This window comes from Oncorhynchus mykiss, chromosome 23, assembly GCF_057628025.1.
Source record: "Oncorhynchus mykiss isolate SJ-2025 chromosome 23, ASM5762802v1, whole genome shotgun sequence".
Taxonomy (NCBI): Eukaryota; Metazoa; Chordata; class Actinopteri; order Salmoniformes; family Salmonidae; genus Oncorhynchus; species Oncorhynchus mykiss.
The window spans coordinates 30,200,108-30,224,634 of NC_143044.1; the positions used below are offsets into that span (position 1 = coordinate 30,200,108).

The window sequence follows — 24,527 nt, forward strand, 5'->3', positions numbered from 1 at the left end:
AAAACAAAACAGTACCGTGTGGCCCAAACACTCACACGGAAACAAACACCCACAAACCAAAAGTGAAACCCAGGCTACCTAAGTATGATTCTCAATCAGGGACAACAATTGACAGCTGCCTCTGATTGAGAACCATACTAGGCCGAACTCAAAAACCAACATAGAAAAACAAACAGACTGCCCACCCCAACTCACGCCCTGACCATACTAAAACAAAGACAAAAACAAAGGAACTAAGGTCAGAATGTGACACATACACCAATTGTCTTAATTATTTATTTACTAAGTAACCAAATAATCACAGAAATTAATAAACAAACAACACAGTAGATATGGTTACAAGGAAATGATAGGGGAGGTTCCCTAGTGGGCTAAGCCAATATGATGGCTTGGTGGACAAAGGGAAGTGGGTGTGGACTGAGAATAGCGGGAAAGACAAAAAAATGAATCACTACACAGTTGATAATTATATTAATTGAAATGCTAATCCTTTGCACATGAACGCCAACTTATTTGGGAATAACTGCAATCAATATATATTTACACTCAGTGTGTCGTCGTGATCTCTGTTGAAATCTTCCGTCTCTCTGTTGGAGAGTTCATCCAAGCGTCTCTCTCACTGCTTCCCTGAAGATCAAAGTATTTCATGGTTAGAATGGGTACTTCAGAGTACCATTCAGAAATGTTCTCATACAATAGATGTTTCGGCGGTTGTCGGTCTTCGTATCCCAGGTTGACATCACTTCTAGCTGCAGACTAGTAATTACTATCTAAGATTTCCTCTTATTCTGTAGAGATCGATAGTCTCAGAGTTGAACCATTTCCAGCTGTGTAGCCAATGCTCTATGTGGTACGGTTAGGAATTCAATAACTATTCGCAATCACAGCTCACGCTGTGGGTTTTCTTAGTCTAAACTCAAACCTGTGCCTCCTCAGCTGACCGAGGTACGCGTGTTCTGAAGAGGATTTCCTCAGGAGGGGTTTTTATTCGTAACAATAGAAGTCATGTCTGTGCTCATGGGGGCGGGCTAATGACTTAGATAAACTTTAAAGGGAATACAATTCTCTTTCATTAAAGGTTTAACATCACCTTACATCATTTCACAAATAGTTTCATCTTTACTCATTCACTTTATACAGGAATTAGATGCAAACCCCGTAACTGAGAAATGTACATATTCAGAGATATAGTTATGTGTGTTTTCCTGTCCTCTCTGAGGTCACCAAAGGAAACACACTTGTCATACCCGTCGCGTAAGTGTCCACGGACCATCCCCACCTTCACAAAAGTGAACCTTTTGTATCAAATTCCCATTTTTGGGATTTTGGTGTTCGCCATGGGAAATCCTTTGTTCTCTTTATATGTCTCTCTTTCTGCATGGCCAGGTGGAGAGATTCTCCTCCAGGAATTTATGACCTGAGATAACATAACCTGGGTGTAGGAGAGAGAGAGAGAGGGAGAGAGTGAGAGACGGGGGGGGGGGGGGGGGGGTTCACATCATGATACTTTCATTGATATAGTTGCAAATTATTGGTAATAGCCATAGTGATGAGTCATCGCCAGCTGTAAACTCTATAGAACGTTTCAGACAACCACTTTTATTGTGACGGTACATCAAACACGGGCGATTTTAGCATGTCAATCTTGGTGGTGCAAACTAAACCCATTTTTTGTGATAAGTGATATAACAGTGGCAAATGGTTCCCACAAACTATAAGGGCCTACATAAAGCTGTCCCGACAGCAGAGCTTTCCTTTCAGCACCATAGAGTGAATCCTTACCACCGCTACTCCTGGCTTTTAGTGGAGTCTGATCTGACAGCGAAATAGTTCATTCAGACTCATTTACTGCCTTTTTAAAAAGATGGTTGATATAGCTATCTTGCTTAAATAAATATGGTTTGTGTAACTGGATGAGAACCGCATCCTCCTTCAATAATAATGAATGCCGAAACGAGTTTTGACTTTTGAATCATACACAAACATTATTACATTTCTGTTCGGTAAATTCATAATCTTTGTTCTTATATGATTAACACTTAAAGTATAAGCAATTAAATGCAAACGAGCTGTGACGAGGAAGGCCTATTCGTTCAGCACTTTCGAAATAGACAGCGACAGAAATTCTCATGTTAGTTCAGATAAATTCAACAAGATGTTGAGGCGTTAACTTTACTATTCTTTAAGTCCCCATACAGAAAGAGAGAGAGAAAGAGAGACGCGGACTCAGCGGTTTACCTACCATTTGAAGTATTTTATTATGTGGTCTAAAAAGGAAGGAAAATATAATCACGAGGATCCACTTTTATAGACAATATACCGACTCACAGACAGAGCACTGCGCAAACAAAACAGCACTCTCAATATCAACTGGAATTACATGGGTCTATTACTGAACTTTTGGTTTAACACAAATATTTGAATGGGAAGAGACTGTCACTGGCAGACATGGTACATGGTTATAGACCCAACAACATTTTATAGTATCCCCTCCTCGTGTAGAAAAGCACATGAGCTTATAATACACAAAGTAAGCAAAACAATGAAATGCATAATTCTATCATTGCCTAAAATGGTGAATAAGATACTAATGAGACAGACCTATTGAGACAGACCTATATAAGCAAAATAACAAATGAGATGTACAAACTATGGAATAAGGGAACAATGAGTGGATAAGAGGCAAGCCTTCACGTCGATTAAGATATGAATGAGCTGAGTCGGATGTAGCCTACATGCTTATTCGCATGTAGGCTGCCTAAAATGGACAGCGACAGTTTTCAGAACATGGGCTGTTCTTACAGTATTCTCCCTGTACACCAAGTCAGAACAGCAGGTTAAATAAATGAGGCACATGACCGGACAATGAAAGCTCTTAAACTATTCGATGATGACATTTCAATAAAACAGGCTATAGGCTACAGGCTACATGGGCACCACTAAGTCAGAACAGTAGGCTAAGTACACAGAGGGAGAGGGACCACATTCTTAGGATGAGACACAGGTTACCAACAGCTTACTATACAACGGGCTACTAACACCTTACTACACAACATGCACTTAGTGTTAGTTTCTTGGCAACAGTATAGATGTCTCCCTGGCGTATTGCATCACTTATGCAGCAGCATACTTGACATATTAAGGGACCCACCGTAGTTGTGCTGGAAAATGGCGCGGCGGTACTTCTTGTGGGCAAACTTCTGAATTAGTACTTTGTCATCAAAATCTGGCATTCTCTGGATGAACATGAAGATTTCATTTCACACTTGCATCACTGTCCTTTGTGACAAAAATTTCCAGATATTTAACTGTACTTTATAGGGATATTATGTAATGAAATTAATGGAAGGTCAGACAGCTCACAATTATTCATATTTAGCCTTAAACCTGATGGATCTGAGAAGAGATTAACTAAATTGATAACTAGGGGGATCTGTTCTTTGTCCTTAAGAAAAAGAGTGGTCTAATCTGCTAGTTGACTAATGATGGATTTTCCCATGACATGTTCCAAAGTGGGCATGAGAGCATTATTCTCAATACATTCAATGAAGGTGTGAAAAAGTAGATCTCTTAGATCATCCCAAAATAAAATCGCAGCCAGGCGATCGCAGCCAGGCGATCGCAGCCAGGCGATCACAGCCAGGCGATCACAGCCAGGCGATCACAGCCAGGCGATCACAGCCAGGCGATATATTTAAGGCAGGTTTCTTTACAGTTATATCCAATTCCTCTATTTGAAGCTCTGCTTCACAAAACTCTTTAAAGTGTAACTAAGTCTATTGTAGGAATATGGCTTTTATTTTTCAAAAAAATATTGTTACAGTTATTGGGGATTAGGATGAGGAATATAAATCATTGTAGAAACAAAAAATGTCTGTAACAATCAATTTTGTTTCTGTTCTTTCATTCCTACTAACATACAAATAATTAATAGCATTTCTTTCCTGACACCTTTTTTCAAGTCTGCTAAAGTAAGAGGTGCTTTTTTCTCCTTCTTCTATTCACTTTGTCCTTGATCTAATATAAGCACCATTCGCCGTTCTTTATGTGAACATCATCCAATTTGTATTGTAAGATTAGTATCTTATTTTTGCCAGCCACAGACAAATCTGACTTGTTACTAAGTACATTAATTTCATTAACCAAATCAATTTCTAACTGTGTTTTATACACCCAGGGGGGCTTGAACTGCTGTAGATTCTGCAGTGATGTAGTGTCCCCATGAGTGACAGAACCCTGATCCAATCACGGCTCAACCAGAGAAGATTTACAATGCCTACACTCTGTGCTTTCGCTGGCTGCCCATCCACCACAGAAAGCACTGAGCTACTGTAGGCTGAAACATGCATTTTTGAGCCGCCTTACTCAAAGAAAGAGACCAAGTTTGAATGTTGCTTTATTAACTCAATAATTATTTTTTACAATGTTTGCTAAACTGATATGTGAAACAATTAATGCCAGAATGACATGCAAAATAGGCAAATAATAGGTGGGGCTCTGACATCAAATCTTTCAATGGTAAAACGTTTTATATAATTTTCGCCTGACATGATCACTCTACCTACTCTTAATTCTTGTCTAATATGTTGCCTTTTCTTGCCTTTTTTAATAAATTCTGATATTTTGAATAATGTGATAGGTATATTTCACTGAATCATATGCTTGTTAAGAGCGACATTTTGATAATATTACCGTTATATCAACACAATCACTCCCGTTCAACAACTCTAAATCTCTTTTGGCACAGTAGGCTTCAAGTCACTTGCTGATAACGTTGCAGAAAAAGTTTGAAAGGTTTAGGCATTCCTTAATCACTGAACACGTAAATGCTGTCAATTACCCAATTTATAGGCATGCCCAATTTAGGGGAATTTTTTTACAACGTGATATTGCGCTCCAAAGGGATAGCATGATGTAGGTTGATAAAATAATCCAAAGAAAAATATGTGATTATTTATTAGCCTAGTGATTATAGGAATGTAGGCATATCATCCGAATATGGCCTCATGTAAAATCATTGTCAAAAGCGCAAGAGATACCAACTGTTGCATGTAAATGTAGATTATTTATGCATTGATCATAGGCTATATAAATATCAAATAATTCTTTCAACTCCAAAGCAATTGCCTGTCCATGGCATAGGAACCACTGACTCGCTGCCTTTTACTATTATTAAGGCAACTGCTGGTAACACTTATTAACTTGTTAGGACAGCTCACAAGGCCTTCTAATTATCTGTTGACTAAGTGGGACTCTTATTACTAAAGAGGCTTTATGCATAGCTTTTATTTTTACCAATAATAGTAGGAGTAAAATGTCTCTATTCTTAGCACTAACAATTTTCTACGCTGAGACGCTTTCTGGATACAGGCCCTGATATCCTGAGTCCAACCTATGTTTCATTATACGAATATTAAAGGACAACATCTCATAAATCTCACTTCATAAGTTCTCCTATGATCTTTCAGGCAGTTCAATATAAGTTGGCAGCACTCGCTTCAAATTGCCAACATTCAAGTCAAACCCTTTTAATAAATAAAGATACATGTCCCTGATACAGTAATATGAAATCATGTAGGATTCATTAAAAAAAATCATTTTATTGTGTTTATTAGTTATGAACTTTGCTAGAATGTGGTGACAACTGTTGTCAATCCACAGTAGCAGCAGAAGATTGATCTTTTTGATTGACTCACTTGAAAATTAAGCATAAAGTGGGTTCATCAAGGCATTCATTGAATGAACTGTTGTTGTCTTTATAGCTGTAGGCATATTGCAGTGCCAAGCTTGCCATATAATCGTGGTGGGATCTGCCTAGGGTCGGCTATAGCCTTTTGGTGTCCCTAAGCAAGATTTGGTTGGGGGGCCCCTCCACCTTGCGGCAAAACATTTTGACGGCGGAGAGAAATTTTGTAGTTTTAAAGTTTATTTATTATAATTCTATACATTTTTTCATGGGGCGTAGAGAAAATTTTGCAGTTTTGAAGCAAGTTTTCTACAGTTCTACACATATTTCCATGTAGCTGAGAGAAAACCTTGCAATTTTATAAAACATTTCATGAAATTCTACTTATTTTTCCCTGGGGCAGAGAGAAAAAATGTAATCTAATTTCCTGCTATTCTTTGCCATATTAATTTAGGGGCTCCCGAGTGGTGCAGAGGTCTAAGTCACTGCATCTCAGTGCTTGAGGTGTCACTACAGGCACCCTGGTTAGAATCCAGGCTGTATCACAAACGGCTGTGATTGGGAGTCCCATAGGGCGGCACACAATTGGCCCAGCGTCGTCCAGGTTTGGCCGGTGCAGGCCGTCATTGTAAATAAGAATTTGTCCTTAAGTGACTTGCCTAGTTAAATAAAGGTTAACATTTTTTTATCAAAAATAAATTAAAAAGTCAATATATCAGATTGAGATTGACTAACAAAATCAATGGGGGCCCCCTGGAGGTCAGGACCCCTGGGCATGTGCCCTGTGTGCCCGTTCGTTATTCGGCCATGATCACTACAAGTTTAGATATCTTGCTAATGATGGAACATTTTGTGACTGTCAGTGGCTGACATACTGTAACAAGAGAAAAACTGCTGGTACAACCAAATTTCAAAATTGCACCTGGTGTATTATAATATTCTTACTCTCAATAGTATGTTGACACCCCGACTGAGTTCCTGAATGTAAAAAAATATATATATGTTGTGGGGTCGGGGGCCCCCTAGCAGCCAGGGGCCCAAAGCAACCGCTTATGTTGCTTAACCCTGGAACAGGCCCTGAATCTGCCTTTGCTGCAGAATGTGAGCGTTCTTTATTCATGCACCCTATCAAAAACCTGTGGTTACATCACAGATTACACATTACCCCACATCCAGATTTTCACAGACATTCAGTGCCTGATTCTATCATCTTTACTCAGTAGAACAGCTATGTATTGCCGACGGGGTTGTAACCTGGGTCTCCTGTGCCACAGGACTGTGTTAACCCGTTGACCTAAAGCCCTATAGGCATTATCTTGGAGAGCTATGCGTGAGAGAGGTTTACTGAAGCAACATAGTTACATGTCATCTGAATTTGCTTAATAACGGTTTGTACAAAAATCACTGTCAACTGGGCACTACAGACATAGGATCTCAATTTGAGCCAGTTTGCTACAGCAGGAAAATAATCCTGCAGTAACAGGAAATGTGTATTATAATTAATGGGCATTTTTGTATGTGTTGATATGTTTTTTATTAGGGCAAATCAAGTCTGAAAATTCAAAGTGGAACTTATGGGCGTAAAACTCAAATACACTACAAGTTTGCATTTCCTGAATTACAGGAAAATTCACATAAACAAAAGAGTGACCAAATTAAAATCCTGTATGACTGTCAGCCATGTTTCCCAAGGTCAGTGACATGATACTATATCCTGATTATCTTTTAGCTCCCCAAGCATCGCTATGAATGTCTTGATTCCTGTTTAACAGCATAGTAATAACTTCACGAAATCAACCTGTACCAGGACTTAAATTATAGTTACCTACATTTTACACTGTGAAGATGGTTGTGAGCCTGCAATGGCCTTGCATTCTTGAGTAGGAATCCTCCCCCTGGCATCCCTGATTTATTCCATAAGGAAATCTTGAAGGGGGAAACAGATTTAAACAGATTATTTTTACTAGGCTATCTATACTTTCATGTGATTTTCAACCTCTAAATTTTAAGAAATACGATACTAATAAAGATATACATTGTAAATAAACGGACAAGAACACATACAGTGCACAGAGTATGGTTTATTTAGTGGCTTCGTTAAGACTGTTACTGTGAAAAGTATCATCCAGGCTGCTGATTTCTGCTCTCATTCACACATCTATATTCAACCACCAGGGCCACAGTGAGAGAATGCAATAAGGCTAAGTAATGACCCTGACGTCCCTGCTCTGCCCTCACACAATGTCAAGGCTCCACTATCCACTAAGGTGACATAATGCAGGGGTCAAACTCATTCCGTGGAGGGCTGAGTGTCTGCTGTTTTTTCCTTTATCCTTTTAATTAAGACCTAGACAGCCAGGTGAGGGGAGTTCCTTACTAATTGGTTATTTTAATTCATCAATCAAGTCCAAGGGAGGAGCGAAAACCCGCAGACACTCAGGATTTCATGGAATGAGTTTGACAAGTGACATAAAAACTCTGAAACTGGAAACACTTATCTCCCTCACTAGCTTTAAGCACCAGCTGTCAGAGCAGCTCAAAGATTACTGCACCTGTACATAGCCCATCTATAATTTAGCACAAACAACTACCTCTTCCCCTACTGTATTTATTTATTTATTTACCTCCTTTGCACCCCATTATTTCTACTTCGCACATTCTTCCACTGCAAATCTACCATTCCAGTGTTTTACTTGCTATATTGTATTTACTTCGCCACCATGGCCTTTACATTTTTTTTACCTCCCTTATCTCACCTCATTTGCTCACATCGTATATAGACTTATTTTTCTACTGTATTATTTACTGTATGTTTGTTTTACTCCATGTGTAACTCTGTGTTGTTGTATGTGTCAAACTGCTTTGCTTTATCTTAGTTTGGTCGCAATTGTAAATGAGAACTTGTTCTCAACTTGCCTACCTGGTTAAATAAAGGTTAAATAAAATTAAAATAAATAATGTGTGGTTCTTACAGTACTCCTAACAGAGTGGTTCTAACACAAAACCTTATTAGGTCATGTTTTCATCTTACGGTCATTCTGCCATAGGATGATCTTTTTGTTGATTGGTTCAACAATTTGGATTTGTTTGTCATGTGTTCCTGATATGTTCAAATTATAATTGCCCTTGAGAATTGACTGTGCACCCTACACCCTCCATTCCTATTGTAAAACTGCTGCATTATCCAAATGCATGCTGCTTTGTATGTGTTCTTCAATTCTAAGTTTGATTTGAAGGAGCAATGTGAACTAGAGCAATCAAAGTGTCCACCAAGGTGCTGGTTAAAAATGTGTGCATTTACTAACAAGCAAGCAGGGGAGAAAGTCTTGTGGGTTTGACTACCTCTCGACATACTATTGCCACGCTACACTGAAGTTTCTGACTTTCTCCCATCAGAAGACCAATTTGGCAGAGAGTTATTATTCACTAGCAGTCAACTAGCAATGATACAGTGTTGTTGTCAGGCAATAGCAGTAGGGCAAAATGATGTTGTTAATCCGTCTGCACTCAGTGTTTTAGTATCAGGATTAGATGTAAAAAAAATATATATATATATATATTTTTTATATATATATATATATATATATATATATATATATATATTTTTAATCATCAGCCCATCACTTTGAAGTGCAGTACCAGTCAAAAGTTTGGACATACCTACTCATTCAGGGGTTTTTCTTTATTTGTACTGTTTTCTACATTGTAGAATAATAGTGAAGATGTCACAACTATGAAATAACACATATGGAATCATGGCTGCATGGCTGCTTTTCCTTCACTCTGCGGTCCAACTCATCCCAAACCATCTCAATTGAGTTGAGGTCGGATGATTGTGGGGGCTAGGTAATCTGATGCAGCACTTATCACTCTCCTTCTTGGTTAAATAGCCCTTACACAGCCTGGAGGTGTGTTGGGTCATTGTCCTGTTGAAAAACAAATGATAGTCCCACTCTTGGAATGCTGTAGTAGCCATGCTGGTTAAGTGTGCCTCGAATTCTAAATAAATCCATGACAGTGTCGCCAACAAAGCACCATCACACCTCCTCCTCCTGGCTTCACGGTGGGAAACATACATGCAGAGATCATTCGTTCACCATCTCTGTGTCTCACAAAGACACGGCGATTGGAACCAAACATCTCAAATTTGGACTCATCAGACCAAAGGACAGATTTCCACCAGTCTAATGTCCATTGCTCGTGTTTCTTGGCCCAAGCAAGTCTCTTCTTTTTATTGGTGTCTTTTGGTAGTGGTTTCTTTGCAGCAATTTGACCATGAAGGCCTGATTCGTGCAGTCTCCTCAGAACAGTTGATGTTCAGATGTTCTGTTACTTGAACTCTGTGAAGCATTTATTTGGGCTGCAATCTGAGGTGCAGTTAATTATAATGAACGTATCCTCTGCAGCAGAGGTCACTCTGGGTCTTCCTTTCCTGTTGTGGTCCTCATGAGAGCCAGTTTCATCATAGCGCTTGATTGTTTTTGCGATTGCACTTTAAGAAACTTTCAAAGTTTACTGTCATTTCTCTTTACTTATTTAAGCTGTTCTTGCCATAATATGGACTTGGTCTTTTTCCAAATAGTGCTATCTTCTGTTTACCACCCCTACATTGTCACAACACAATTGATTTGCTCAAATGCATTAAGAAAATAAATTCCACAAATTAACTTTTAACAAGGCACACCTGTTAATTGAAATGCATTCCAGGTGACTACTTCATGAAGCTGGTTGAGAGGATTCCCAGAGTGTGCAAAGCTGTCATCAAGGCAAAGGGTGGCAACTTTGAAGAATCTCAAATATAAAATATATTTAACATGGAGAAAATAGTAAAAATAAAGAAAAACCTTGGAATTAGTAGGTGTGTCTAAACTTTTTACTGGTACTGTAAATCAGATCAAAAGTGAAATAAATCCCATTGTGAATGTGTTAGCTAGTGAATGACGTAAGAGATTATATGGAGTAGGCCTTTAGGATTCATCGTTTGCCTTCCCTCTTGTTTGTTTTTTTACTTTTCAGTTCCTTTGGTTTACAAAAAATAAGTTGTCACTCCCATCAAACTACTACTGCTTAAATTGCAACATGTTCTCAAGACAGTGTGAAACTGTCTTTAATTCCTGGGAAGAATGGATTTTTGGCAGGAGACAGGAGCTTTTGATATACTATTGCATGGCAATGCCAACAGTAGTCAGCCCAGACATGACAATCATTGGACAACACAAAGATTTGAGTCACTGAGTACGTTTGCATGCACACAATATTGCGATTATTGTGGATAGTCAGATTAATATAATAGTTTGATTAAAACGTTTACATACTTTACAAGAAGAACGATTTCCCTAATAATCCTGTTTACATGGACACATCTGAAATCAGGCTACCTAGTTTTCAAGTTTTAATGTCACATGCACAAGTACAGTGAAATGCCTTTCTAGCAAACTCAAAACCCAACAATGCAATAACCAATAACAATGTAATACTAGAAAAAAACATGAGAAATAAGAAGAAATATGAAGAACACAATAAGTAAGTAAGCATACTGTATACAGGGTCAGTTCCAATACCATATTTACAATGTGCAGGGATACTGGAGGGATGGAGGTAGATGCAGTATGTATAGGGATAAGGTTACTAGGCAACAGGAAATAAGATAAACAGAGTAGTAGCAGCTTGTATGTGAGTGGGTGTTGTGATAGGAAAATTACATATTTACCTGATTTGTTTAATATTAATAGATATATAAATATTTATTTGACAGTTTCTGATTATTGTTGCTTGGTTTTATAGTTAGGTAACACCAGTGAATTTGAGCAGGAAGTTAATGTATTCTAAAATTGTAATCTGTTTTGATTACGTGGCAGTGTCCAGTAATTAAAGTAGATTGAAATAAGTATTGACTATTAAGCTGATAGAAGAGGACCAACTTTTTGAAGGTTCTACATTTGTTCAACAACAGGTTTATATTTTTACTAAATTAAGGCAACAGGTTGCAATGTTTACATTGCCGGAATTGGGTTATGGGTTTGTTGATTTTAGACAGTGTCGATTCCACATAATGAAACACTGTATTAGGGCTCCCGAGTTGCGTAGCGGCTTAAAGCACTGCATCTCAGTGCAAGAGGGATCACTGTTGTCCCTGGTTCGAATCCAGGCTGTATCACATCCGGCCGTGATTGAGAGTCCCATAGGGCGGCTCACAATGGCCAGGCGTCGACGAGGTTTGGCCCGGTAGGCCGTCATTATAAATAAGAATTTGTTCTTAACTGACCTGCCTAGTTAAATAAAGGTTAACAGGAACAATCTAAGGTAACAATATCATGATAATTTGACATGGTTATTGAAAAGAGAGACCAGTCATATAATACGATATGGGAGTGAATTGTTAGACTCAGTGGAGAGATACATGTTGTCATGTCTAAGGGTAGCACACGCTAAATTAAGCGCACATAAACGTTGGGGTACATTCAAATGAATGATTATCATGATCATGTTTTGTTTGCAGTTAAAACCTTTGGGTTGCTGATTATGATATTATTATACTGAATGCTAAAGAAATTGACATTCAGGAGAATGGGTGTAGTAATTTTCTCTCTCTATGAAATGTTTCCTGAGGCTATGGTCTTGGGAGAGGGGTTAGTGAAATTTAGCAGTTTTATAGGTATAACGATATCTGGATTCAGTGGTAAAGAGGAGTTACCAAAATAAATAAGGCCTGGCCTTTTTTGTTTGATTTTGCCATATGGCTTACCACACACACACACACACACCAGTACGTACACACAACTTACTGGTTATGAATATGGGTTAGTGCCAAGGTTATTTAAACGGTCACACACACACATTGAATTTTCAGAAAAAAACTTCTGAGTTTTAATTGACCACCTGAATTATTTTGATAAAAAATGTACTGGGATACAAAATGTATGAAATATTTTACAGTTTTTAATTAATTGGTCTAATAGAAACTCAGCAAAAAAAAAGGAATGTCAATTTTTCAGGACCCTGTCTTTCAAAGATAAATCGTAAAAATCCAAATAACTTCACAGATCTTAATTGTAAAGAGTTTAAACACTGTTTCCCATGCTTTTTCAATGAACCATAAACAATTAACAAACATGCACCTGTGGAACGGTGGTTAAGAGACAAACAGCTTACAGACGGTAGGCAATTAAGGTCACAGTTATGAAAACTTAGGACACTAAAGAGGTCTTTCTACACCAAAAGAAAGATGCCCATGGTTCCTGCTGATCTGCGTGAACGTGCCTTAGGCATGCTGCAAGGAGACATGAGGACTGCAAATGTGGCCAGGGCAATAAATTGCAATATCTATACTGTGGGATGCCTAAGACAGCGCTACAGGGAGACAGGATGGACAGCTGATCGTCCTCGCAGTGGCAGACCACCTGTAACAACACCTGCACAGGATCGGTGCACCTGAACATCACACCTGCGGGACAGGTACAGGACAACAACTGCCCGAGTTACACCAGGAACTCACAATCCCTCCATCGGTGCTGAGAGAGGCTGGAATGAAGGCTGTAGGCCTGTTGTAAGGCAGGTCCTCACCAGACATCACCGGCAACAACGTCGCTTATGGACACAAACCCACCGTCACTGGACCAGACAGGACTGGCAAAAAGTGCTTTTCACTGACTAGTCGCGGTTTTGTCTCACCAGGGGTGATGGTCGGATTTGCGTTTATCGTCAAAGGAATGAGCATTACACCGTGGCCTGTACTCTGGAGCGAGATCGATTTGGAGGTTGAGGGTTCGTCATGGTCTGGGGCGGTGTGTCACAGCATCATCGGACTGAGCTTGTTGTCATTGCAGGCAATCTCAACTCTGTGCGTTACAGGGAAGACATCCTCCTCCCTCATGTGGTACCCTTCCCGCAGGCTCATCCTGACATGACCCTCCAGCATGACAATGCCACCAGCCATACTGATTGTTCTGTGCATGATTTCCTGCAAGACAGGAATGTCAGTGTTCTGTCATGGCCAGCGAAGAACCCGGATCTCAAATCCATTGAGCACATCTGGGACCTGTTGGAATCGAGGGTGAGGGCTAGGGCCATTCCCCCCAGAAATGTCCGGGAACTTGCAGGTGCCTTGGTGGAAGAGTGGGGTAACACCTCACAGCAAGAACTGGCAAATCTGGTGCAGTCCATGAGGAGGAGATGCACTGCAGTACTTAATGCAGCTGCTGGACACACCAGTTTCTGACTGTTATTTTTGATTTTGACCCCTCTTTGTTCAGGGACACACTATTCCATTAGTCACATGTTTGTGGAACTTGTTCAGTTTATGTCTCAGTTGTTGAATCTTGTTATGCTAAGTTTGCTAAAAAATAAATGCACTTGACAGTGAGATGACGTTTCTTTCTTTTTTGCTGAGTTTAGTAAGAAACACTAATTTGAAGGGTTTGAATGACATCTGACCTCTGTCCTGACTTTCTAGAGTGATTTGATCATCCTCGCTGGAAAGCTGAGAGACATTGGATGATGATTTGAAGGTCATTTGTAATGCTGATAATTACGGAGAAGTTTTATAACTAATAGAAAGTGTTGTTGTTTTTACACATTAGTCAATATGGTGAATTAAGTGTCAAAATCGGGGGAATTACCTTCTTTTTTGGGGGGGGGATTGAAGTTTACACACCTTGAGTGATATGTAGGTATATATTGAGTGATGTATGAAGGAGTGTATTTTTCCCTTGTTTGTTTTGTTTTGTTTTGATAAATCCCACCAGATTGGGTCTGCTGGATGTTTGGGATAATTTCCTGATCCTATGTCTGCGATGAGGTTGACAGTGTGATAAGGTGAGTAAGCTAATTTGGGAAAAGATGTTTCAACAGAATGTGTTGTTATTTCCTCCAACATTTGTTTTAGAAATTTGCATTAAGAATATTTGTAGAAGTAATCATTTGTCATATAGTCAATGCTTGTCTGGATTTCCTGGATCAGAAATGAACTGAACTGAATTGTTGTTCTGATTTGTCCTTTCGAGGTTAAGGTGGAAATGGTATCTAAATGCACGAAAGGGATAATTTGACCAAACAGGGTGCAACCTCAAACCCCCTCTGAAGAAATGGCATTCACTACGGCCCTGTCCTGCACCACTTCTATCGAGAGACCTGAGTCCGAGCCAGCAACCGGTGGACAGCATCTAGTTCTCTCATATTGCTGGTATACTGGTTGGCAAATGAACAAGGCATAATAGGAGTTGTGGTGGGGTTCAGGTGAGACATTTTATCATGGTCCATACACTTTGAACTGTGAAGCTACCTGAAGAAGGAAAATGAAGAAATTCCAGAAGACTGAGTGCCGGAGAAAGGAGGGGGTTGGTCAACTGTGCCCGTAATTGATTTAGACTTATCTGAAATTGTTATTTGGGGTATCAGGTTGATGGGGGAGGTCTACAGTGCTAAATGTATCATTATTTAGGGTAAGAATTCATTGAGATACTGATCTGTAATCATAACCCCGACGAGAGAGTTAATTGGGTTAATTATTAGGTGAATATATTGTATGTTAATATGGATGTACATTCTGCCAGTGTTGATGTATGTTAAATTGAGGGTTTTCATTTTGAGTGATAGAACCAATGTGAATCACTGAGCAATGTCATTCAACATTTTGGTTGGATAATTAACTGGGTTTTGAATTATGATTTGGAAACTAAATTATTTTTAAAACTGACTGATTGATTTAGTATTAGTATGTTAACTATATGAGTGGAGCAATTAATGTATTATGGATTGATTGTTTTGATTGTTGTCATGCTAATGATGACATGGGTAAATAAGTTGTGTACTATTTTGAGACTATTCTCAGCATGCTTTGGTAAAAGGAGGGGTAAACTCTGATCCTGAGAGTGAAACTGAGCTTAATCTATTTGATTTATATCCATTACCAAATTGAAATGTTTAAGGATAACACTCAGGAACTCTAGCAGGTTTATGCTAATGGAACATAGAGTCCATAGGTGATGCCTTATACATAGTGGGATCATGATGCTTGTCCTGGGTTATGTTCATTAGGCACTAAATGGAATAAATGTATTTTTAAACCTTGTAATTTTACTTTTAAGTTGAGAGAATTCTCAAAATAGGGGAATGTGATAGAAAAATTACATATTTAACTGATTTGTTTAATATTCATAGTTAGCTATTAATACTTAACAAATATGAGGATATTTCTGTCCTGTTAGTGTCTTTGTTTTCATGGGCTCCACTCTAGTTCCCTGCAGCTAATCAGGGCGTATGGTCACTGGAGATGGCTTGAGCTGACAAATGGGTTAAAGACTGCAATACAGAGACAAGAATGTGTTTTACTAGAGATAGCTTAGGAGTAGAACAATCCGTCATTGTCTCAAAATCATCCTTGCATCTAGGAAACTAAGCCAGGGTGGGGTTAAGACAACAACCCAAGTGCAGATAATGACAGGATGAACCCAGAGTGGCTTATGATGCCCCAATCTGCATGAGGGGGGTTGAACCAACCATAACTGAGTGTTGTTAGCTGAGTGTTGTTAGTATCAGCTATATATAGTATTCTGCATTTGTGTAAAGGTTAGGTTACTCGGTCCAACACAAGGGTGGGGGGTCGACAAGCCTCATTAGTGCAAAAATGAATCAATATTAAATGAAGATGATTGTTTGAAGAAATGACAAAATCTCTCTCAGTACTGAATTTCCACAACAGTGTGTAGAGTCAGTATAAATGTATGTGCATAGTTTCCTGTAGTCCACGATCAGCTCCTTGGTCTTACTGACGTTGAGGCACCACACTTCCACCACACTACCACACTGACCTTCTCCCTGTAGGCTGACTCATCATCACTGGTGATTAGGCCTACCACTGTGTAGTCGTCAGCAAACTTGATGATGGTGTTGGAGTCATGCGTGGCCACACAGTCGTGGGTGAACAGGGAGTACAGGAGGGGACTAAGCACACACCCCTGCGGGGACCCTGTGTTGAGGGTCAGCATGGTGAAGGTGATGGTGCCTACCCTCACCACCAGGATCCAATTGCAGAGGGAGATGTTCAGACCCAGAGTCCTAAGCTTGGTGATGAGCTTGGAGGGGACAATGGTGTTGAAAGCTGAGCTGTAGTCAATGAACAGCATTTTCACATACCTGATGGCAAATCGGCAATCAAAATAAACGTTTTACCACAGTAACCATGTTATTTTTGGGAAGCACATTTCATTCTGAGTTCGGACATACAGTGCCTTCAGACGATATTCAGACCCCTTTACTTTTTTCACATTTTGTTACATTACAGCTTTATTCTAAAATGTATTAAATTGTTATTTCCCCTCATAATTCTACATACAATATCCCATAATGACAAAGCAAAACCAGGAAAAATGTGTTGCCTATTTATGAAAGGAAAAAAAATGATATCACATTTACATAAGTATTCAGACCCTTTACTCAGTACTTTGTTGAAGCACCTTTGGCAGCGATGTTTACATGACTATTGCATAATCTGTTTAATATTGAATTATTACTGTGCATGTGAACATACTCACTGCCGCCTGTAGTACTGTAACCCACGTACCTCGATCAGTAGGTTCCCCTTCTGTTTCAGTGGACATGATGCCTCTGTTCACAGTTCACATATTTGCTTGCTGTGAGCACATGCATATTTTTTATGCTTGTTACAGAGAAGGGGGACTTCATTGCTCTGGATCTGGGAGGCTCGGCCTTCCGCATCCTGCGAGTGAAGGTGTCCCATGAGAAGAAGCAGACGGTTCAGATGGAGAGCCAGATCTATGACACTCCAGAGGACATCATCCATGGCAGTGGCACTCGGGTATGGGGTACCTTTCAAATTCTTACCGTATATAAATGTCTAAAAGTCTAGTGGCCAGGAAAATAAATCCAAAGTGTGCATTACAGTCTCTCCTTGTGCACAGATTGCTTTCGAGATAACCATCCCTAACTTAATTATTTTCCTTTCCCTTGCAGCTGTTTGACCATGTTGCAGAGTGCCTGGGTGACTTCATGGAGAAGCAGAATATCAAGGATAAGAAGCTTTCTGTCGGCTTCACCTTCTCCTTCCCCTGTGCACAAACAAAACTGAATGAGGTGAGAGAATGAACAAGCCAATAGTACTGTACAGCTGAGCTTCAGTTATTAGCTTTGTTTTTTTATTTTACCCTCATTTTTCTCCCCAATTTCGATCTTGTCTCATCGCTGCAACTCCCAACGGGCTCGGGAGAGGCGAAGGGTGAGCCATGCGTCCTCCTGAACATGACCCGCCCAAGCTCGCACCTTAACACCCACCAGCTTAACCCGGAAGCCAGCCGCACCAATGTGTAGGGGGAAACACCATTCAATTGGCGACCTGTATCAGCCTGCAAGCACCCGGCCCTCCACAAGAAGTCGCTAGGGCACGATGAGCCAAGTAAAGCCCCCCCGGCCAAACCCTTCCCTAACCCGGATGACGCTGGGCCAATTGTGTGCCGTCCTATGGGACTCCTGTCACGGACGGTTGTATTGGCTTCAGTTTTGAAGACAGATCATATCATACTATCAGTGATCTGCCTGTTTGTCTTTTGTAGAGTTATTTGCTCACTTGGACAAAACGCTTTAAAGCCAGTGGAGTTGAGGGAATGGACGTTGTGACTCTTCTGAACAAGGCCATCAAAAAACGTGGGGTAGGTTTGATGTTTTTAAGCACGCTTGCCTAATGCAATTGGCAATGAACCCACTGGGCAAAAACGACTTGAATCAACATTGTTTCCACATCATTTTAACCAGAAAATTCAATATGATGACGTTGAATGAACGTGGATAACTGATTGGATTTGTAAAAAGTAATCAATGTAAGGTCATTTTTATTTCACCCAACTTTTAACCTAAATTCAATGACATGGTGAAATTGTTGGTTGATTTCACGTTAGTTCACAACTCAACCAAATGTAAATCAAAACTAGATGTTGAACTGATGTCTGTGCCCAATGGGAAGTTTCGTCATAAGCAAATCTGTTGCACCATGGTTATTTAATTGTAACCCTGTGCTTTTCAGGACTATAACGCAGACATCATTGCAGTGGTCAATGACACAGTTGGAACCATGATGACCTGTGGCTTTGATGACCAGCGTTGTGAAGTTGGTATCATCATAGGTATAAAATCCATTTACCTCCCACCAGACCATTAAAGGATCCCCCCTCCCCCAGAAAAAGTTGGTGTCACTATTTCAATGTAATTTTCTGTCTTAGAGAGAAAATGCATGTTTAGGTTCCACCTCTGAAGAATGACAGAGGCTACTTATAAATATTTATGAATTGGGTGTAGGAATTTTCACGTGGAGTTAAACATCAACAAATAGGGCACCTAGCATGCTAACCTTATCTAGCTAGCTAGCTAGCTAGCTTGCTAACCATATCTAGCAGGCTCGATAGGCTAGATCTGTTGTTGCTATTTTTTTTATAACTACACTGTATTCAAAATATTAACCAGCTCGATCAATGGCTTGTTCTGGAGCTGTATTTGCCATGAGCATTGATTTAGCGAAAACTTCGCCACAGATGGAAACCACTGGTCTATCTTTGACTCTGCCATCTATTATTATCTCCAAAGTTTTGACATCTTCCATAAATTGCGGCCGCGAATCCACCATAGAAATAGTTTGAAAAATAAGATGAAGCTCAGATAATATCCATAAATATAGGAAAAAAGCTGATATGCGTTTTTCTACATTGTAAGGGACATGGTGCAACTTTTTGTAGGTAGGCTGCTGACAGGCTTTGGCTGCGGTACAGCAAAGCCAAGTCAGCCCTTGCTCATGGTTCTCACATGGGAAGTGAAATGATAGGCTATAATGACTTTGCTCAAGATCATGCATGCTGCAAATTACATGTAACTAACAAATTTCATGTAACTAACAAATTTCATGTAACTAACAAATTACATGCACCCTTACATTTTTTCTCCATGGCTCAGGTGACCAAGTGGACACAAGACTGTTTGGCTCATGTGAGTCACGAAGAGGAATAACTTTGGATTTGTTTCAGATTAATAAACATTGCCATGGTGGTGGGTGGTAATATTCAAATAAAAATCAACCCTGAAACTAAACGTAGGCGGAAAATAATTTTTATTATATTATCATAGGAAATGACACCACATTCACACGGATTCACACAAAGTGGGCAGTTCGGACTTCAAGCCAAAATATATCATAATTTGACTAAAACTATGACTTACTGACTTAAATCGTTATGCACCATCATGGGTAAGCTCTGGACATTGTTTTTCAGCTTGAAAAAGTGGATTTCTACCGGTGTGGGTGTTTAATTATATTTATTCCAAAATGTTCAATCATTTTGTCAGAACAGATAGTGCTGTGTTTGGTTTCAATGTGCCCCTGCTGATCACCCTTTTACCCTATTTTTGTTCAAGCCGAGCTGAAGCTCATTGGGTACACTTTTACTTTTGCATTACTCATGTGTTGTTTGTTGGTGTCTCCTCAGGCACAGGTACTAATGCTTGTTACATGGAGGAGCTAAGGCACATTGACCTGGTGGAGGGAGACGAGGGCAGGATGTGTATTAACACAGAGTGGGGAGCCTTTGGGGACGATGGAATGCTGGAGGACATTCGCACAGAGTTCGACAGAGAAATTGACAGGGGCTCTCTAAACCCAGGGAAACAGCTGTATGTCCCACATATTAATACACTATAAATCAGACCTTCCCAAATTTCTTTAAGACATACAATATCAGTTAAGTGCATTGATAGTAGTAGTCATGTCACATTTTCCCTCAGTGTTTAGCAACATATTGTATCTTTTTCTCTCCAGGTTTGAGAAGATGGTCAGTGGGATGTACATGGGCGAACTTGTGCGACTCATCCTGGTCAAGATGGCCAAAGAGGGATTTTTGTTCGAGGGTCGGATAACGCCTGAACTTCTTACTAAAGGGAAATTTGAAACCAAACATGTTTCTTCCATTGAAAAGTAGGTGTCAATCAGTTTTCTTTTCTTTAGGGTCTAGATGACTTGTGTCATGTAGCCATTTGCAAACTGAGCACTGCTTTGAGACTGCACACCATTATTGTACACCTTTGTAATGTAATTTGTCACCACTGAGCTCATCTCTTCTCCGAACCTGTCACTGTCCAGGAGTAAAGAAGGCCTCACTAAAGCCAAGGATATCCTAGGTCGCCTGGGTGTGGAACCATCCGCAGATGACTGCGTTGCTGTGCAGCACGTATGCACCATAGTCTCCCACAGATCAGCCAACCTCCTCGCTGCCACTCTGGGCGGCATCCTCTCCAGGCTAAAGGACAACAAAGGGAACCCTCGCCTACGCACCACTGTGGGCATCGACGGCTCTCTCTACAAGATGCACCCGCAGTGAGTAGCCTATACCAGTAGAGGGCCCCCTGGGTACAAGGTAGACTGTACCCAGTTCTTATTGTGCATCTTAATTGTGTATCTTGCGTTGAAGCTATGCAATTCTGTCAAATGGCTTAGGGAATACTACAATAGACTTTGAAAAAGAGACATTGATACAAAATACAGATGTCAAAGATATATTTTAGGTACTAGGGCCAAGAGCCTGAGTTGTGATGAGATACATAAAAGGTTGAGTTACACGTGAGAATCCAAGAATCCAAGGTCAGGTCATTTTTGTCTGACTGAGAATCACCCTCCCCATCTCCTCAGATATGCCCGGCGTCTCCACAAAACAGTCCGCCGCCTAGTTCCTGAGTCAGATGTCCGCTTCCTGCTCTCAGAGAGTGGGAGCTCCAAGGGCGCTGCCATGGTGACCGCTGTGGCCTACCGGCTGGCTGACCAGCGTCGTCAGATCACAGAGACCCTGGCTGAGTTCAGACTGACCAGTGACCAGCTGCTGGAGGTGAAGAAGAGGATGAGGACAGAGATCCAGAACGGCCTGGGGGAAAAGACCCATGACAGCGCCACCATCAAGATGTGGCCCACATATGTACTCAGCACACCAGACGGATCAGGTGAGAGAAGTTCAACTTGGATTTAAATTAGTTTCCCAGACTGTGATTCTACCAGTTGACCAGAGTGGTTTAGCTCTGTGACAAAACATTTTGAGATTCATTCCATTAATTCCATTTGACATAAATGGGAATTTAACCCTCTTCTGCTTCCCCAGCTGTATATAACCACATCAACAACTTAAAAGCTCCTTGTCACTCGTTAATGCTTTAACACGCTACTGTATAATCCAGGCTTCTATGTAAACATATGATATTGTGTATTTTTTTTGGCTTAGCACTTCTTGCAGTGCCCTGATTAAGGTCAAAGTATTTCTAAGTCTAACACAATTACTTCACAGCACTCCCACACCTCCATGCAAGTCAAAACATCCAATGTCAATGAGAGATTCAACTCGACACACTGTTTGTCACTCATTTCAAATGGCTATGACAGTGGCAACAAGTACAATGCGTTGCAAGACTTTTCATAAGCATTTAGGAACCCTTTATAATGTGTTATTATGTCTCATAAAAAATATCTGGAAAATCAAACCGTTATTATCTCTTTTTACTAAAGACAGTATTGTTAATTTTGTTGTGTTTTCCAGAAAATGGTGATTTCTTGGCTTTGGATTTAGGAGGGACAAACTTTAGAGTGCTGTTGGTGAAGATTCGCAGTGGCAAGCGGCGGACAGTAGAGATGCATAACAAAATTTATGCCATTCCTATGGAGGTGATGCAGGGGACTGGAGAGGAGGTGAGTAAGTTTGGGAGTTTCCTGTGAGTATGGACATATATCTCATTCTGTACCAAAACAATGTCAGTTGTCCCACACATTTGAAAAGGAAGTTACTGTAAATGCAATAGCTCCTATTATAGATATAACAGGACATACGTTAAGCATATTCTTACAGCCAACCTTTGCGACCTGTGTAACTTAAGCAAATTTGCTTGTGCTTGTTGAAAAATACCCTCCATTTCCCACAGCTGTTTGACCACATTGTCCAGTGCATATCTGACTTCCTGGACTACATGGGTATGAAGAACACTCGCCTGCCTCTGGGTTTCACCTTCTCCTTCCCCTGCAGACAGACCAGCTTGGATGTGGTGAGCTGACTCCTTCTTTTACAGTAATCAGCCATCTATCAACTTTTTCATCTCAGACATATTGCTCATTAAAGCTATATTATATAGTCTATATTAAAATACAGCCACAAAACTGAGCCGGGATCTCCATCTTCAATTCTACGTTTCCTTTTAGGCTCACAAGAAGCTTGTCGTCCTGTTAGATTTTTTTTATGTGTGTGTTTTGGAGAGTTATTATTCCTGATATACCATAGTGTCACAATGCATAATTACGATGTATGCAGTTGTAGGCCAATTTAGAAACTGTTGGATGACTACATTACCCATAATTCTGTCGGCATCCATTCCATTATATGTGTGTGTGTACGTAAGTGTGTGCGTGTGTGCATGTGCGTGTGTGTACGTCACTAATAGAACATCTTTCTGTCTTTGTTCAGGGCATTCTGGTAACCTGGACCAAAGGCTTCAAAGCCACTGACTGTGAAGGGGAGGATGTTGTCGGGCTTCTCAGAGAGGGGATTAAAAGAAGAGAGGTAAGTGGAGAGTTGGCATGAAACTATAACCAGGGCCCAAAGTTTTTCCTTACCATGGGTCCAGAGCAGGAAAAACTTGGTATTAGTGCCTGTTCTACAGGATTACACAAAATATAAAAGCTGATATCTAATGGGCATCTATTGACAACCAAAAGTAACTTTAGGCTGCTCTTTTTGTTAGTTTTTGCCATGATATAGAAGGTTGTGATACAACATTTTAAAGGGGTATTGCTATAAAAAATTAAGTTCTCATTTCCGCAAGCATTGCTTCCCAGAGACATCCTGTACATGTGTTTCTATTGGTCGTTTCTCCAGGAGTTTGACTTGGACGTGGTGGCAGTAGTTAATGACACAGTGGGGACCATGATGACATGTGCATATGAAGAGCCTACCTGTGAGGTCGGCCTGATCGCAGGTTGGTCATCTGTGTAGCTTTTGATGTGGTGTATTCATGGATCTTAATAAACTACACCTAATTCATTATTACCTCCAACTTGGCCCAATTTACATTTCCAATTGCACACCCTGACATACCAAACGAGAATGGGCCCTCCATCTCAACCAATACTCAAAATATAGGTTAAATATCCCAAGCAGGGTTACAGCAACTCCAGAGATGATCAGGCTCCCTGGGCTTTGCGGTGGCCACTCTGGTTTGGGTGTTCTCCGCAACACCAAGTGGTCAATCACGTTGTTCTGGGTTCCACTTCACAAGAGGAGGTCAGTAAAATGTTATGAACATCATGACAAATGGTGAATTAGAATGTTTTTTTTTACGTTCTGATTGGCCAAAGTGGTCAAGCCTCCGATGGGCCTCCGCAGGGAACTCTTGTAGCCTATAGTTCTTCATCATTTTTTGGAGTAACAGGGTTGACTTATTATGCTAGACCCACTCAGGTTTTTTCCACAAAACCATAAAATCTTTCCCAATTTTTTTTTAAAGGAATAGTTTCACCATATTTAAACGAGAGTTCAGTTCACGTAATAGGGTTGACCTTAAAATGAGGGATAGAAGTAAATTAATTACTAATCACATGAAATAAATAATCTTCAGAAATGACTTTGTCAGAGCAACAAAATAACTAGGGCTTTACAATGACGGTAAAACAACAATCTGTTGTTCATGTAGTATTCATGTAAAAATATGAATGTAAAAAAAAAATATATATTTTATTTTTGAGATTTTGAGATTTGGCCTGCAGTACCTTCGTGGACCCCACTTTGAAAAGAACTGATCTAGACAACTACATAATATTATC

General features: G+C 40.1%; 1 protein-coding gene across 1 annotated transcript in view; it reads left to right on the forward strand.

Moving 5' to 3' along the window:
• hk1 (hexokinase 1) overlaps positions 1-24,527 on the forward strand; it is a 41,726-nt gene that overhangs the window by 13,259 nt on the left and 3,940 nt on the right. Inside the window, exons 3-14 of the mRNA XM_021580980.3 lie at positions 17,353-17,501; positions 17,657-17,776; positions 18,253-18,348; positions 18,720-18,819; positions 20,170-20,353; positions 20,499-20,654; positions 20,820-21,053; positions 21,366-21,670; positions 22,258-22,406; positions 22,637-22,756; positions 23,173-23,268; positions 23,584-23,683. Of these exons, the coding sequence (XP_021436655.2) occupies positions 17,353-17,501; positions 17,657-17,776; positions 18,253-18,348; positions 18,720-18,819; positions 20,170-20,353; positions 20,499-20,654; positions 20,820-21,053; positions 21,366-21,670; positions 22,258-22,406; positions 22,637-22,756; positions 23,173-23,268; positions 23,584-23,683 (1,809 nt within the window). The remainder of the gene's footprint in view (positions 1-17,352; positions 17,502-17,656; positions 17,777-18,252; positions 18,349-18,719; positions 18,820-20,169; positions 20,354-20,498; positions 20,655-20,819; positions 21,054-21,365; positions 21,671-22,257; positions 22,407-22,636; positions 22,757-23,172; positions 23,269-23,583; positions 23,684-24,527) is intronic.